The 14153-nt window shown below is 35.4% G+C and overlaps 1 protein-coding gene across 1 annotated transcript in view; it reads left to right on the plus strand.

Moving 5' to 3' along the window:
* The window catches only part of CDH8 (cadherin 8), a 248417-nt gene that overhangs the window by 145201 nt on the left and 89063 nt on the right, over positions 1-14153 (plus strand). Inside the window, exons 4-5 of the mRNA XM_072422718.1 lie at positions 2739-2858; positions 13495-13662. Of these exons, the coding sequence (XP_072278819.1) occupies positions 2739-2858; positions 13495-13662 (288 nt within the window). The remainder of the gene's footprint in view (positions 1-2738; positions 2859-13494; positions 13663-14153) is intronic.

Here is a 14153-nt window from a genome sequence, read left to right on the forward strand (position 1 = left end):
TATATATATATATATATATATATATTTCTTAAATAAATACAATAAACCTCAAAAGCATAATGATCAGATCTGTAGCTTTTATGCAGTATTACATAGTTCAGACAGTAGTAGTAGTAAATTGTCATTTGAGAATTCCAAGATAAAAGCGCTCACAGCTTGTATTTCAAAACATAACATAAATCAGACATCTGTTGATCTGCTTAATGTTAATAATCATTTAAAGAAAAGCTGTGCTCCTTAGCCCAATCAATAAAAGCTTAATAAAACCTTGCCTTTACATCTATGGGAAGGTTTATTCATGATCAATAATTGTAATAAAATAGTCCTTACATCTTTCAAAAAATTGATAAACCTTTACCCATGGTAGCAGTTAAGATGAATACTCCCTTTTGAATGGCCAGGATTGCTCAAGTCAATATATACTTTAATATCACATTATTAAAGTATATTTATGGATTTTTTATGTCCTGAGTGTACGGTGTTGCTTGAAATGGCATAGAAAAAATATTCTATAGTATTACAATTTATTGATTTATGTCAATAATGGTACATATTACTTAACTGCATTCCTTGTTTTGGTATGATGATGGAAAAGATTCATATTATATTGGAGACTTTGAAATTAAATTGAATAGAGAGAAAATTGCAAAATGTAGTGTTTTTGTTTTTTTTCAATACAAAAATTCTAACTCACACAAGACATGATAAATGCAAATATATTTGGAACTATTTATTTATTTTTTACATTAAAGCTGAGTTATGATATTTTTAACATATCATTTAAAAAATATTTGAATATTTTTTTTTTTTATTTAGAGGGGGGTGGCTGTTTGCCTCCTGTCTTTACTTCTGCGGTAAATACATATGTCAAGTATGCCAGGAGGCCCCAGGCTGCTTCTTCTGCACATACCTGATTTCAAACATGCGCAAAAGAGTCTTTACCCGTAATTAAAAAAATGCAAATCTCACCTAATATATTTAAAATTTGATTGTATCCTGACTGTGCATATATTCCATTAGCTATATATATATATTGCAACATAATAATGGTACTGTACGGAACACCTGTAAAAATATACCTTATACTGTGCAATATCACTTGACCTAACATGAAAATATTCAATTATGCCATTTGCTAGGCTTGGGTAGAAGTTAGGTAAGAGTGTTGTCTTGCTGAGCTAGGTTTTGGTTTTTCAGGATACTAACTACATGTTAGTATTCCTGTAGAATATTTTGTTTTCTCCAACAATGTAAAAAAAATATTGTTTTTCAATGTTATATAGTTTATATACTTTTTTAATGTTACCTGCAATTGAAAGAATACATTTAGAAACCCTCACCAAGCATTGATTCCAAAGTACACTCAGCTATGCCATTAATTTGGGCTTTTCAAGCCCAGATTCAACCACAGCTATAGTGTATCATGCACTAGCTAAAGCTTTTTAAGTCTGTCTTTATTACAGTGTTAAAGGCAGCAAATAATACATTAAAAAGGTTTTCAGGTGGCGCACAGTCAAAGTTTATTTAAAGCCGTAAAAAGGTAAAGGCAATTTAAAAAAGTAAAAAATGGAAATTTCCATTGATTAAACATAGATGACACCAGTATTAGAGTAACCCAGTTGACTTTTAAAAAAACCACAAACCAGTTCACCTTTTTGAGAGTGTGACACAAAAACAGTGGTGTGAAACCAGGAAGGATCGAATTGGATTTCCCTGTTTCAACCCACCTGTACTTAGAAAATGAGATGACATGCTCTATATTAGTGTTCAGTGGAACCCTAGGGATCCTCCAGAGATTGCTAGGGGTTCCTTGAGCAATGAGCAAGATGTACCTCTCAGGTCAGTTACCATTGACACCAATATTCTATTTTGCAATCTGTAAAGGTGGCATTCTTACCAATAGTCAGCGATATAAGTGGCATTCATCCCATTGACCATCAGGCTAATGTACCATAAACTGGCTGATCTATATTATATAAAATATGTCATAAAGGATAAAAAAGTGGGGTCCACACTTCTGCAATTTACAATCAGTATAATTACCTAGGTTTCCAAATACAACCCACCTGGGCTTCTCCTTCCTACTGGTTTCACTATGGAATTAAATTTCCAACTTCTTCAAGTAGAGTGTAGTTGAGGTTGGAGACAAGCCACGCTAAAGCCTGAACCTGGAACCAGAAGAAGAACCTGGATCTGGAACTTGGAAGAGGAACATGTAAGAAGTCAAAAATGGAGATCTATAGTTGATCTTATAATTTGAGTTGAGCTAAGTATTCTTCCCCATAAGGTTATATCCTAATAAAAAAAAATATCTTATTTAATAACACAGTGATGTATGTCTTAAGTGGTTCAGGGTCCCCTAAGCAAACTGGACCATTTTACCAGCTCATAAAGTGAATTAAGTTTGCTGGGATCTTCACTTCGTAGCCAGCTTAGTCAAGTACGTTTACTTTAAATCAAAATGAAGCAAATAGTATTAAATAGATTGCTGTATATATAATGGATAGATTAGCGATCATACCAGTAGATTTACGTTGATTATGGCTTTTCCTCCTTAAATGATGTTAAATTTAATGGATGTTTATTTTTTTACTTATGTACCTAATATTAGTGTGTAAGTATGGTTAGTGAAGTTGCATTTTATTTGTAATGATCATATGATATATTTAGGTAAGTATTCCATCTATGTATGTTGGAATATTAGAATTTGATCATTTTATCTTTGTCTTTCTCAACAGGGACATTTGTCACCAAGGTAACAGCTACTGATTCTGATGACCCAGTGTATGGAAACAGCGCTAAACTAGTTTACAGCATTTTGGAAGGACAACCTTACTTTTCCATAGAGCCTCATACAGGTATGCAAAAACTACTAATATAAAATATTGTATATCATTTATTTGCTGAAAAGTGGTAATATAGAGTAAATAAATATATATATATATATATATATATATATATATATATATATATATATTGCATTCTAAGCATATATAAATAACAGGCTGTTCTCTTTTGTCAGCCAACCCAACATCCATTGACAGCCATAGACCTCAATGGATGTCCTGCAATGTGGCACTCTGATAAATCAGCTTGGCGCCCTTGTATAGAAGCAGACTGCTTTATCTGTACATGTTCGCAAGCAAAAGTCAGATTTAGAGCCTTATGTTTACTGCCATTGCATGCTCATTCCTAAAAACATAAGGGTTGAAAAAACAGCTAAATTGTTAAAACTGATTATACTTTTATTCTAAATGTGTTAATATGGCAGTAACACATACAAACCATGTCTGCAACTGAAGAATATTAAAAAAGGCTGTAATTCAGCTTTTATATTTGTTGAAGCTAAACTCCACTTAGATATAAAGACACAAATTATACATCTCTGTAAAATTGAAAACATCATCAAACATGTTTTGTAAATGCAGGCAGTAAATGTACCTGAATGTTGCTTGGTATCAGCCTCCTCCTGTACAGCCGACATAAAAGATGGGTGGATGCCGTGTGTATATATATATATATATATATATATATATATATTTATTTACTTCTTCACTACCAGTTTCAATATCTCAGAGGTCTGAGATAACACTTTAGAGAATGGGGTAATGTGGTGAGTGAAAGTTTGCTGAAGATCCACCGGGCAAATGATCTGGCGAGGAAAAATGAACAAATTGTAACTAATACCTACTAAAACCTATGGGAGGTGAATTTTGTGACTTTCTTTTATGTTTAAATACCCTGACCAACCTGCACTTCTCACTGCTTCCAATACACTTTCCTCTGCTCCACCCTCTCCAAATTAAATGTCCACCACTTCCAATGTATTATCGTTGGCAGCATACCAACACTATCTCACATGCCGCTCCAACACACTCCGCCACCTCTACTGTCCACTATACTAACCATAATGACTTACATAGTTACATCACTTCCCAATACATTGCTCACACAGCTTCATCATCTCCAATGATTAAAGGAAAACATATTTTTATTTTATATTATAAACAATATTTTTAAAAAAAATGTATAAAATCCTTAAACTTTATTAACATCTGGGCATTTTCAATAAACGTTCCTTAAGTGAATCTACAATATATATTCCAAAAACAGCAATACAGCTTATATTGCAATAAGTCACACACACATCTACAAATCCTAATATTGAATCCCACTATTCACCAAGAACTTAAATGTTGTCTAAGCAGTCTGTTATCCATTATGCTTATTGCGGCTTGTCAGCAGATACTCTATCACGCACTCTACATTACCTTCAGGCTCCAGTCCCCTCTTCAGTTGTGTTACTAGAACTCTAAAACAGTGAAAATTATATAAAATGTTTCATGTCAGGCTGAAAATTAATCAGTGGAATAATAAAAAGAAAAAAAAAATGAATGGCACCTTAGAATTACCTAGCCCTTCCATTTCTGTTCTTTTATATATTGTAAGTATCTTGGTATAGAGGGACAAAACATCTACATTCCGAGTGATTAAAATAAAATAGTTCTTCTTTGATACCGATTTTTGTAATTTCAAGATTTTTTTTCTGTCTTTCAGTCGAGCTTTTCAGCGAACAAAAAAAAGATACCATTACTGCAGCGTAAAGATATGTTATCTTGTGGTATTACTTGTTCTACTTTCCAAGATGCAGTCTCACTTAGATGACATCTGAACTATGATTGCTGATCTCCTTTAGTAATATTTGAAAGAATTTAAGATTATGATATGCTTGCAACAGTCTTGCTCGAGGGCTCGCTTTACTTATTATTTAGGTGAAATAGATTTAACCACAGTAATGAATAATGTGTTCCCGGATTTCATTGGCAGCTACTTGGAGAGGAATTTCAGCGCTCTGTTTGCTGCTCTGCTAAAGCAGATTTTTCACTAGTTTTCTTCCACTGCAAATAGCGAGCAATCCTCTCTATTTATACCCCTGTGTTCAAAGGAATATATTTATCTATTAAGCCCTAGCTGAATGTCACATTTAAAGGCTGCAAAATCACAAACTCTAGTTCAGTTTAATTTACATTTTCCTCTTACCGTTCCTATTTTTTTAAACATGCAATCTACTACTATGCCATTGATTTAGCTAAAGGATTTTATAATAATTGTTATTTCATTAGTTTTTGTTTATCTGACTTTCCTCTGTAACACGGTTATATTGTTGTTTATGTTTTATGAAGAGTGGATGATCTCCTTCCTTTAACAGGATGACAACGCAATTCATTCTGTAATAGGGACTGGTAGCAATGCTGTCACCTTGTGGACATAGGGAGGTGCAAAGTGTGCAGGGGTCCCCAAAGCCTCCACAGCCAACAGAGGCTCCCACAGAGGCTCCAAGTTAGTTCTGCATAGGGGCAAGATGTTGGCTATGTCCACCACTGATGCACAGGGTATTCTTAGATGGACATATCGTGTTAGATGAGCTCCAACTAACATATACAGTTTTTTTGGATTTACAGAAGCATTTCTTTGGAAAAAAGGTTTTACATCATATATATATATATATATATATATATATATATATATATATATATATACATATATATATATAATAACTATTGGAAGCAATTATGTCAGTATGTCAGGTGGATAAAATATAAATAAAAGTAAATAAGTAAAAAGGAATACAAATAAATAAGTAGAAGGAGTTCATATACTAAATACTACAATTGAAAGTATTTTTGTATACAGTTACCAATATACAATATTGTGGGCCCTATACTATAGTGGGTCTTTGAAGCAGAACCCTAGTTTTACCTTGTTTTATCCTCATTTTATGTAGACCACGGCTGCCTTTTCTGAAACCATTTTCCTTGCCCTCTGTAGCTTGTTATGACCCAGCATTAGAATCTCATGCAGCCCCAACACCGATCTTGGCTTTTAGACTTCAACTGTCATCAAACCCTATACTTTTTATCTACTCTGTTCTTGCTCTTCTCTTGTCAACTATTGCTGCCTTAGTTGTCATTCAAACTTAGAAAGTGTCACATGGGTGGTCTACATTCTCCGCAAACCGTACAGCTGTGTGTGGTGTTAGAGAACAAAATCCGAGTATCAGACAATTTACAATACGCCCTGACTGCACCACACCATAGTCTGTTTCTTTTTTAAAAATAAGATTTTCTTTCTTTTTCTCTCAGTCAAAAAGGGACAGTAATTCACTGTGGTTGTCCCTGTTCTCATAATGTAAACCTGCCCTGTCACACTTATCTAATGGCTCTCAAAAATGATGACAATGCAAAGGATACAACAGTGTATTACTGGGCAGCAGCATGACATTTTTAAAGAAAAAAGTTCTTAAGAAAGAAGTTGTTATTATTAACTGAATAAAAGGGGTACAGGCAGGTGCTTCACTACAAGAATTACAATTCTGCAGAAGATACAGCAGTGTAAAATTGGCTAGTGGCAGGATAGTTTTAATCAGAGATAATATAACCTAACTGGTATATGCCTAACACATTTATATTCTGGGAATAGGGGTTTCTTTGTAAAATGACTTAGGTGCTCATTTTTTATACCTATAAAATAATACAGCAATGAACTAAGGATGGCTTAAAGGCTAGATGATTTAACAAGGACATACAAAGACTTTACTAAAGGTCTAGCAAAATATTTGAAGCAGACGTAGGTGAACCTAAGTGATCCAAACTTTTACAAACCAATTCAGTTCAAAAACTTTAAACTAATGTAGTTCTTTATTCAGTAATACATCTTTTAACATAGGAACAATTCATAGGAACATAAATTTGACCTGGCATCAGCCTCTTGCATCTTGTATAACAACATTTATTTTGGGGAAGAGAAAGAAGCACAGAAAGCCATACAGTTGTTCTGCAGTGCATAATGCTGGTGGAGGAAGAGAACAGAGCAACAAAGTTATGTTCATCGGTTTTCTGTTTCTTTTTCACTGTCCAGTCATTGAACGGGGGCAGTGGGAAAACCTGTAACTGTTACTTAACTGCAGCAGATAAAAATCTGGTCTTATACCCTGTTTAACAAGGCTGTACTTAAAACTAAATGGTCAGAATTACAAGTCCTTGGACAGGTAAACTGCACTTATATAAGCATTTCATTTCTGTGTTTTGAACTCAGCTTTAAGCCTGTGGATCTGGGGAATGGTGGATCATTGATAATTACACCTCAACAATGAATAATACTCTCATTCTTGTTGATACTTAAAGAGTATCAAAATAGCCTTGACATCATACTTCATATCATCCTATTAAAATGAAATATGAATTGTTTAGGTGAATCATTACAACACACATTCCCCACACTATCAGCTTTCCTTTGAAATTCATAATTGGTGACAACACCAAGTAGCACATACAGTACATAATGTAAACTAATGTTCCCAGTGTGTATATCAAACATGTACACTTTAGGTAGAGATTACCAAGTTGTCATGTGAAAAATAGTTTTGCAATACAAAGTGGCGTATTATCTCAGTACGGAACATTGTCTCACTTCCAAGATAGGAACAATGTGAGTACTATGTTTACGGCACATTTATTACTATGTCACCGGATGTCATAACAAAGGAGCTCTCCGTAGGAGGGGGGCAATGTGATCTATATATTTCATTTAATCCGCTACTCTGTTTACAGTTTAATCTGATTTACCTTAAACCAAACTAAGTTCATAAATACACTTCCTGCCCTTATCAAGAGAGATCTGATGGATGGAAATGTACAAGCTGGAGATCAAATCATAACAAATTGACTATTTTTCAGCATTATGGTGTACTTATATCCATTATCCATGCAGCTGTATTATGTTTAAAAATTAAAGCCGAATTTTAGGCAGAATTAAAAAAGCACTGTTCAATAAAGATATGCATTTACAAGAAGGTTACTAAAGCAGAATTAATGAAAAATCTATTTTAAAGTAGTATTTAAAATGAAAAGCTTTCTCTGCAATACTTATCTACAACCAAACACTGTCACCTGCAGAAAGTCATCTTCACAACTAGGTGGTGCACTATTTTTAGCTTTAGCTTTATCTAGACTTTATTGGAAACACCTCCTGGGAATGTGTCATCATGCCAGCCTGGGCTTGCTTTACCTCTTTCCCCAACTTGCTCCTCCAGAGGAAAAGCAGGGTGTGGAATTAGTACAAGTCTTACTATCACTTTAACATGTCCAAAGCCTTGTACACATGATGGCCCCAGTACTACTGTTTATCAAGACTGTCTAGCAATATTTATTCACAACCAAGAGATAAAAACCTCTATTCCTTTTTATAGGGAGAATGAATGGGAGGGGACAGAGTAGTAGTAGGACAATTATTTTTTTGAGACAGGGATGTCCAACTCTAGCCCCTGAGGGCCTGGAACTGCACACATTTTTTGTAAATCCCTAATAGACAGCAGTATATTTGTAAAGTAGTGGTTTTAGAAATAAAAATTTCTCTGTATGCAAATTCTTGCCTGGCATGCGTTTATGGCTCTCGAAGACTTGAGTTGGAATGGACAGGAGGCACCAAGGTACTGATTTGTCTTTAATAAGCAGGACATTCCATAGATCTGCATTTTCAAAAAGGAGCTTTAAAAGAAACCTGTTCTTCAATACTGCAAATCATTTAGCAGAGCTAATGTATGTAGTTATCAAATTACTATAACTATAATAAAATGTTATTAATAAAACATCAAGAATCAATGCACTTAAAACAAAAAGTGTTTATCCTGCGTTTCCCCTTTCTCTGACCTAAACTAAGCCACCCTTCCTCTTGACATTTTTATACTTACCAAGGTCCATTGGCTATTTTGGTGCCCAGGGCTTCAAGCCTACACTGGTTATGGGGCTGTGATGGTCCAGAACAGTGATAACTTTTATGATGGCCTAAACAAACTGCAGAACCTAGACTATCCAATCTCTGTAAGTATGCATCTGCGGGGGGGTATTGTACACTCTACTGGGCAGGGTCCTCTTCTTCTCACTGTCTGTATCTGTCTGTCATTTGCAACCCCTATTTAATGTACAGCGCTGCATAATATGTTGGCACTATAAATCCTGTTTATTAGTAATAATAATAATAATAATAAATATTAAGGGTGAATGTGGGATCAATTATCTCAGAAGGCAAGAGTTGTGTCTCCACTCTTTCCTAGACATGCTCACATTAGAAGGGTTTCAGGAAGCAGAAGCAGTGTGGACATTCCAGAAAATAGTGGGCAGAACTAGGTATGGACGGGTGCTGTTTGGCGAGATGCAGGCTCAGAAAAATTATCTTCATCTCTTTTTTAAAATGTTCTCATTTTACTGTACTGCAATCAGGCACAGCCTACATGAGAATGACAATGCTGCTGTGAATTTCAGAGCAGTGCAGCATCGTTGCCACCCAGCATCAAAAGAAGCTGCAGAAGGTGGACTATACTGGCCTATTATATACTTATAATTGGGTTCTGCAAAACATTTTCTTATTAATAGGGGACCTATTTTAGCTTTATAAACTTCATTTTCATTTTATATTTTAACAGAAAATAGTTATGGTGAAATATAGTGCCATTGCTGGCAACTCCTTTAGTTGTTTGGTTGCTATATTTTAACAGTCGCCAAGGCTGGAGAGGATACACTTTCATCAGTAAAGCTGGGTGAACCAGCAAACCTGAAAAGTAATTTGCTGTTTGCTAGCAAGTGTTTTGAATCCTGAACCAGATCCACTCCAGGTCTGTGGGATCACCCAGCTTCACTGATGAAAATGTATCCTCTCCAGCCTTGGGGGGCTTTAATAAATCAGGCCCAATGACTGTTGCTTTACAACTTCAGAAAGGGACATGGGACAAGGCAAAGTTTAACACTAACATTACATGCAACTGTTTATAGAATATGGACACTAGAACAACTTTTCTTAGAACAGTCTAGCTTCATACAGTCAATCCACCACTTGCATTTCTAATTTCATTTACTGCACCTACATTTTCATCATCTCTGCAAACTGCTGAGCTTACAGAAAGACCATCAAAGACAGCCAACTACTTTAACAAAATTAGGAAAGATGACAGATAATCAGCCGACAGGAGTAACGGTAACATGCCATTTTTCTATGCGCCTAAAATATTCTTATCTCTAGATCCTAATTACCACATTAGCTATTCGGAATAGAGTGGAAGAGCCAATGTAGTGTGACTTTAAAGATAATCTTTTGTCTTCCTCCACAGAAGTGGTTATGTTCATGATATATTTAGAGATGTGTCTGCAGATCAGCTCTAGCAATGATTCAGTGGAAAAGAAGATAACATTGCCCGGGATGTAATACCATAACTCCCAACTGTCTTTGATTTAGAAGGAATGTCCTTTTTTCACATCCACATCCATTCCTTCTCAGCTTCCCTCCTAATATGTGGATATGTACATTTCTATAAAAAGTATTAGCTATTAAAAAGTTATTTTCTACTAAATCTTTAATCCTTTTGGGTTGCTATGGCCAGTTAGTCCTCTGTCTTTTTGGTTTTATGGGATGGCCATGAGAAAAAAGGAAAACCTATGAAGAAGTGTATATCCTTTGTCCTTGGTCAAATGAGCCCACAAAAGCTCATAATCTGAAGGAATGCATATAGCAAAGCCCCATTTGCTATAAATGGGTGGGTTCGCTCTAATGTCAGTTTATATGTTGATACTATTAGTGAAAGCCGACCATTCTATGTCCCAGGCAGGGATACTTTTTCAAATATTATTTTTTTGACATTAACTGTGCCTGACCTGACAATATCTTAATCATTATCCCTACTAATTACTAAAAGTGAATAACAAGATTTGCCCCCATTGGGCTTCAATTCACTGCCACCGAACTATAGTCTGATACACTCATCCCTAATGCCCATGTACATGGCGATTTTTAAAGCTTTTTACTTCAATTTTAAAGATAAAAGACACCACTGAATAGAGGTGAATATTGTCTAGAAACCTTCTACATACTGATGTGATAGTTTCCCTTTTTCAAGTAAGCAAATTAAAATTGGGGTGGAAAGCAATTGAAGATGCCTTTGAACTGGCACTTCAGTGGTTTCACACAATTTTCACTGCAGTTGTTATTTGATCCTTTGAAACTAGGAAATAGATTGTTGTGGGCTATTTAAAGTAGAACCCCAGGAAAAATTCAAAGTACAGACATATATAGTTAAATTGTTTTATCTTCCAACTAATTTTATTTTCTGCTCTTGTGATTCACACCTTGTGCTAAGATTCACAATAGGAAAGTTAACCTGAAGTGCAAATGTGATCCCCTCATTCTTATTTTTCACCTAGACATTTTCCTAACCAAAACCTTAACCCCTCTATTATTTTTCCTTATCTGATGTCATGTATCCCTCTATGGCACTTCTGGAAGTGTAAACCATTTAGAGCCACCATTGCAGTCCATGTCCACTCCTTATTGATTTCATAATGGTTAAATGTTCTGGAGCATCTAAAGAGACCACCACTGGACATCCAATAGGAAATGGATAAAGGAATAAAGTCAATAATAGTAACTTCAATCCTTTATATATTTGAAATAGTCTTCCATAATCTTACAAAATTGCTAGAAGCATACCAAGTGTATTGTCTGGTACAAAATCAAATAACTTCTTCATCCAAAAAGAATGAAGGATTAAAGTTAGGTAAAGTTAGTATTCCAGCCTTCAGTCCTTCTGCCAGCACACCTTTTCTCAGTACCTAAGTAAAGAAACAAATTTTATTTAAATAATTTAAATTATAAAATGAGGAAAATACATCTTGACATAAATCCGACAAAAGCTTTTCACACAGCTAATGGGACAGAAAAAAATGCTTTGTGTGAAATGTGCAGTATATTTGTCTTCTTACAAACTAGAAACTCTTGCACTTAATGCTGTTATAACTTTAATATTTCAAGGTGTAAATGACAGTTTCTAAAGAAGCATACTTAGTTGCAGGAAAATGAAGGTTAAACAATGTACCCAAAGTAAAGCACATACCGTACAGAAAAAAATGTAGTAGAACTATTTCACTCCATTATGAAAAGATGGCTTGAAAAACTTTAATTCAAAGAATTTGAGTAAGTGATGAAAGTAAGAAAATCTTGATTTTGAATTTTGATATTTTTCACAAGCTGCTAGCTGTTTATAAGCTTGTACTGTATATGTGAATTGTAAATATTGTAAAGTGTGGTGACCGGTCCATAGAGAGTCAAACAATTCATATAGTGATCCTAAGTCTCTCTCTGTCAGGTACATGGATAATGTTATAAAGGCATTACTACACCAGGAAGCTATAAACATTGATATGACTCACTCCACTTTACCTAAAAGCTCTGGTTCTTGGATGTCCAACAATGTCACATAAGGAACGTTAGATAGGGAAGTTCAAAGGTCCCAGGACCCTCCTAATCCCCCACAGGAGCACCAAGTTGGTTCAGTGGGGTCTCAAGTTAGTTCTGCCCAGGGGCCTGCTCCTGTCTATTTCCACCACTTGTGAGACTTCCCTTAGTCCAGTGTAAGGCTCAACTTATTTAGGATTTTCTTATTTTCCTTCTGGTGGTTGTAGGAACAACTAAGGTTCCCTAACATTTTGTTTTTCACATTCTTTTATTTTTCAACTTCTTCACATTCACATGCAGACCAAACTATTACATAACAATGAAAGGTTTTAGGAACATAGTCTTTAAAACCCAAAATACCAATTTACTGATGTTAGACCTTACATGTCTTTGATATTCCTATTTAAGGTTCCGTTGCATTGAAGATCTAACATACTCTATTTACATTGGCTGTTCCGTAAAAACGATATAAGTGATCTGTAGAGAAGCCTGATCACCTTTATGGAACTCTATTGATTCTGTACCTTTTTAAGTCCGCTTCCTTTGTAGGTCGCAGGTTCTCCCTCACCACTACATAGAATGAGACTGCAATAAAGCCATTGAGAATGATTAGCAGGAGAGCCTGGAATAGGGTTAGAGCTGGTTAAACCCAACTGTAAAGCATGGTGAACAACCAACAGGGCACCATATCTTTGTGGTCAGCCACAGCAGATGACAGGAAGACATTAGGGGTCAAGAAAACCTGCCGTTTTCTTCTACCAGAATGCTTCTGTTACCACCACACAACTGATTGTCTCCTAGCTGTTCACTCCTCTTCTAATCTGGGCTCGGATGTACAGGGACTGCAAAAGACTGATGCCAAGTCAAATTAGTGTTTTCACACTCCTTGCATTTAATGATGTATAAATAAATACAATATTCAACAATGTGTATATTTTATCTGCTTGAAGTTCACCTTTATGTTTTAAATGCATGCAGAGAAAACAGTTTATCCACTAGGGGATTCCATTTTTCATTCAGACATTGTTGTATTGTCCTATTCTTTCCCACAGCATTGTATTAGTAATCTGGTCATTTGAAAACTCTTGTATATAATACAGAAGTATTTCCCAACACACCCACCACTAAATTTTAAGAAGTTTTTTTTTTTAACTTTTAACATTAAGAAAAATAATAATATTAATCTATTAGTAAATAATCTTTATCTTTTTCCAGCAATCATCAAAACTGCACTTCCTAACATGGACCGAGAAGCCAGAGAGGAATACCTTGTGGTCATTCAAGCCAAGGACATGGGGGGTCACATGGGTGGCCTTTCTGGAACCACAACTGTTACGGTCACCCTCACTGATGTCAATGACAATCCTCCAAAGTTTGCAATGAGTAAGTACATTCAGGATTTAGCCATGTAAGAATGCTTATGCATTTTAGGGGGTCTTGCACAGTTCGGCAAACATGGTTTATATTACAATCTACATCAGAAAAATTACAGCAGTTTCAAACCATTTTTTGAAGTAAGATTATGAAAATAGTGGAAATACTATGAGTCTCTTGTAAAGAATTATGGCACTAAGATTTTCGTTGATTGTCAGGGGCTGGACTGTGCACGGCACAATTATTCAGTTACTTTGCTCACCACCAACAAATTCCGCTACAGTGGGCTGTATAAACAATGGGAGTAATGTTACATAGGAAAAATGAACAGAAGGGACAGTGGCTATCTACTGTGTACATTGAGGGGTCCCAAATACTGCAGCCAAGTGGCTAGAATGTCAGTATATCAGAACATTAGCGATTGGCCAAACATCTCTAGAACTGAACAGAGGCATGTTCAAGCAACACTAGTTTTAGCAACAGTTCCCCCCCCCCCCGAT

This window comes from Pyxicephalus adspersus, chromosome 9, assembly GCF_032062135.1.
Source record: "Pyxicephalus adspersus chromosome 9, UCB_Pads_2.0, whole genome shotgun sequence".
NCBI classification, from domain to species: Eukaryota; Metazoa; Chordata; class Amphibia; order Anura; family Pyxicephalidae; genus Pyxicephalus; species Pyxicephalus adspersus.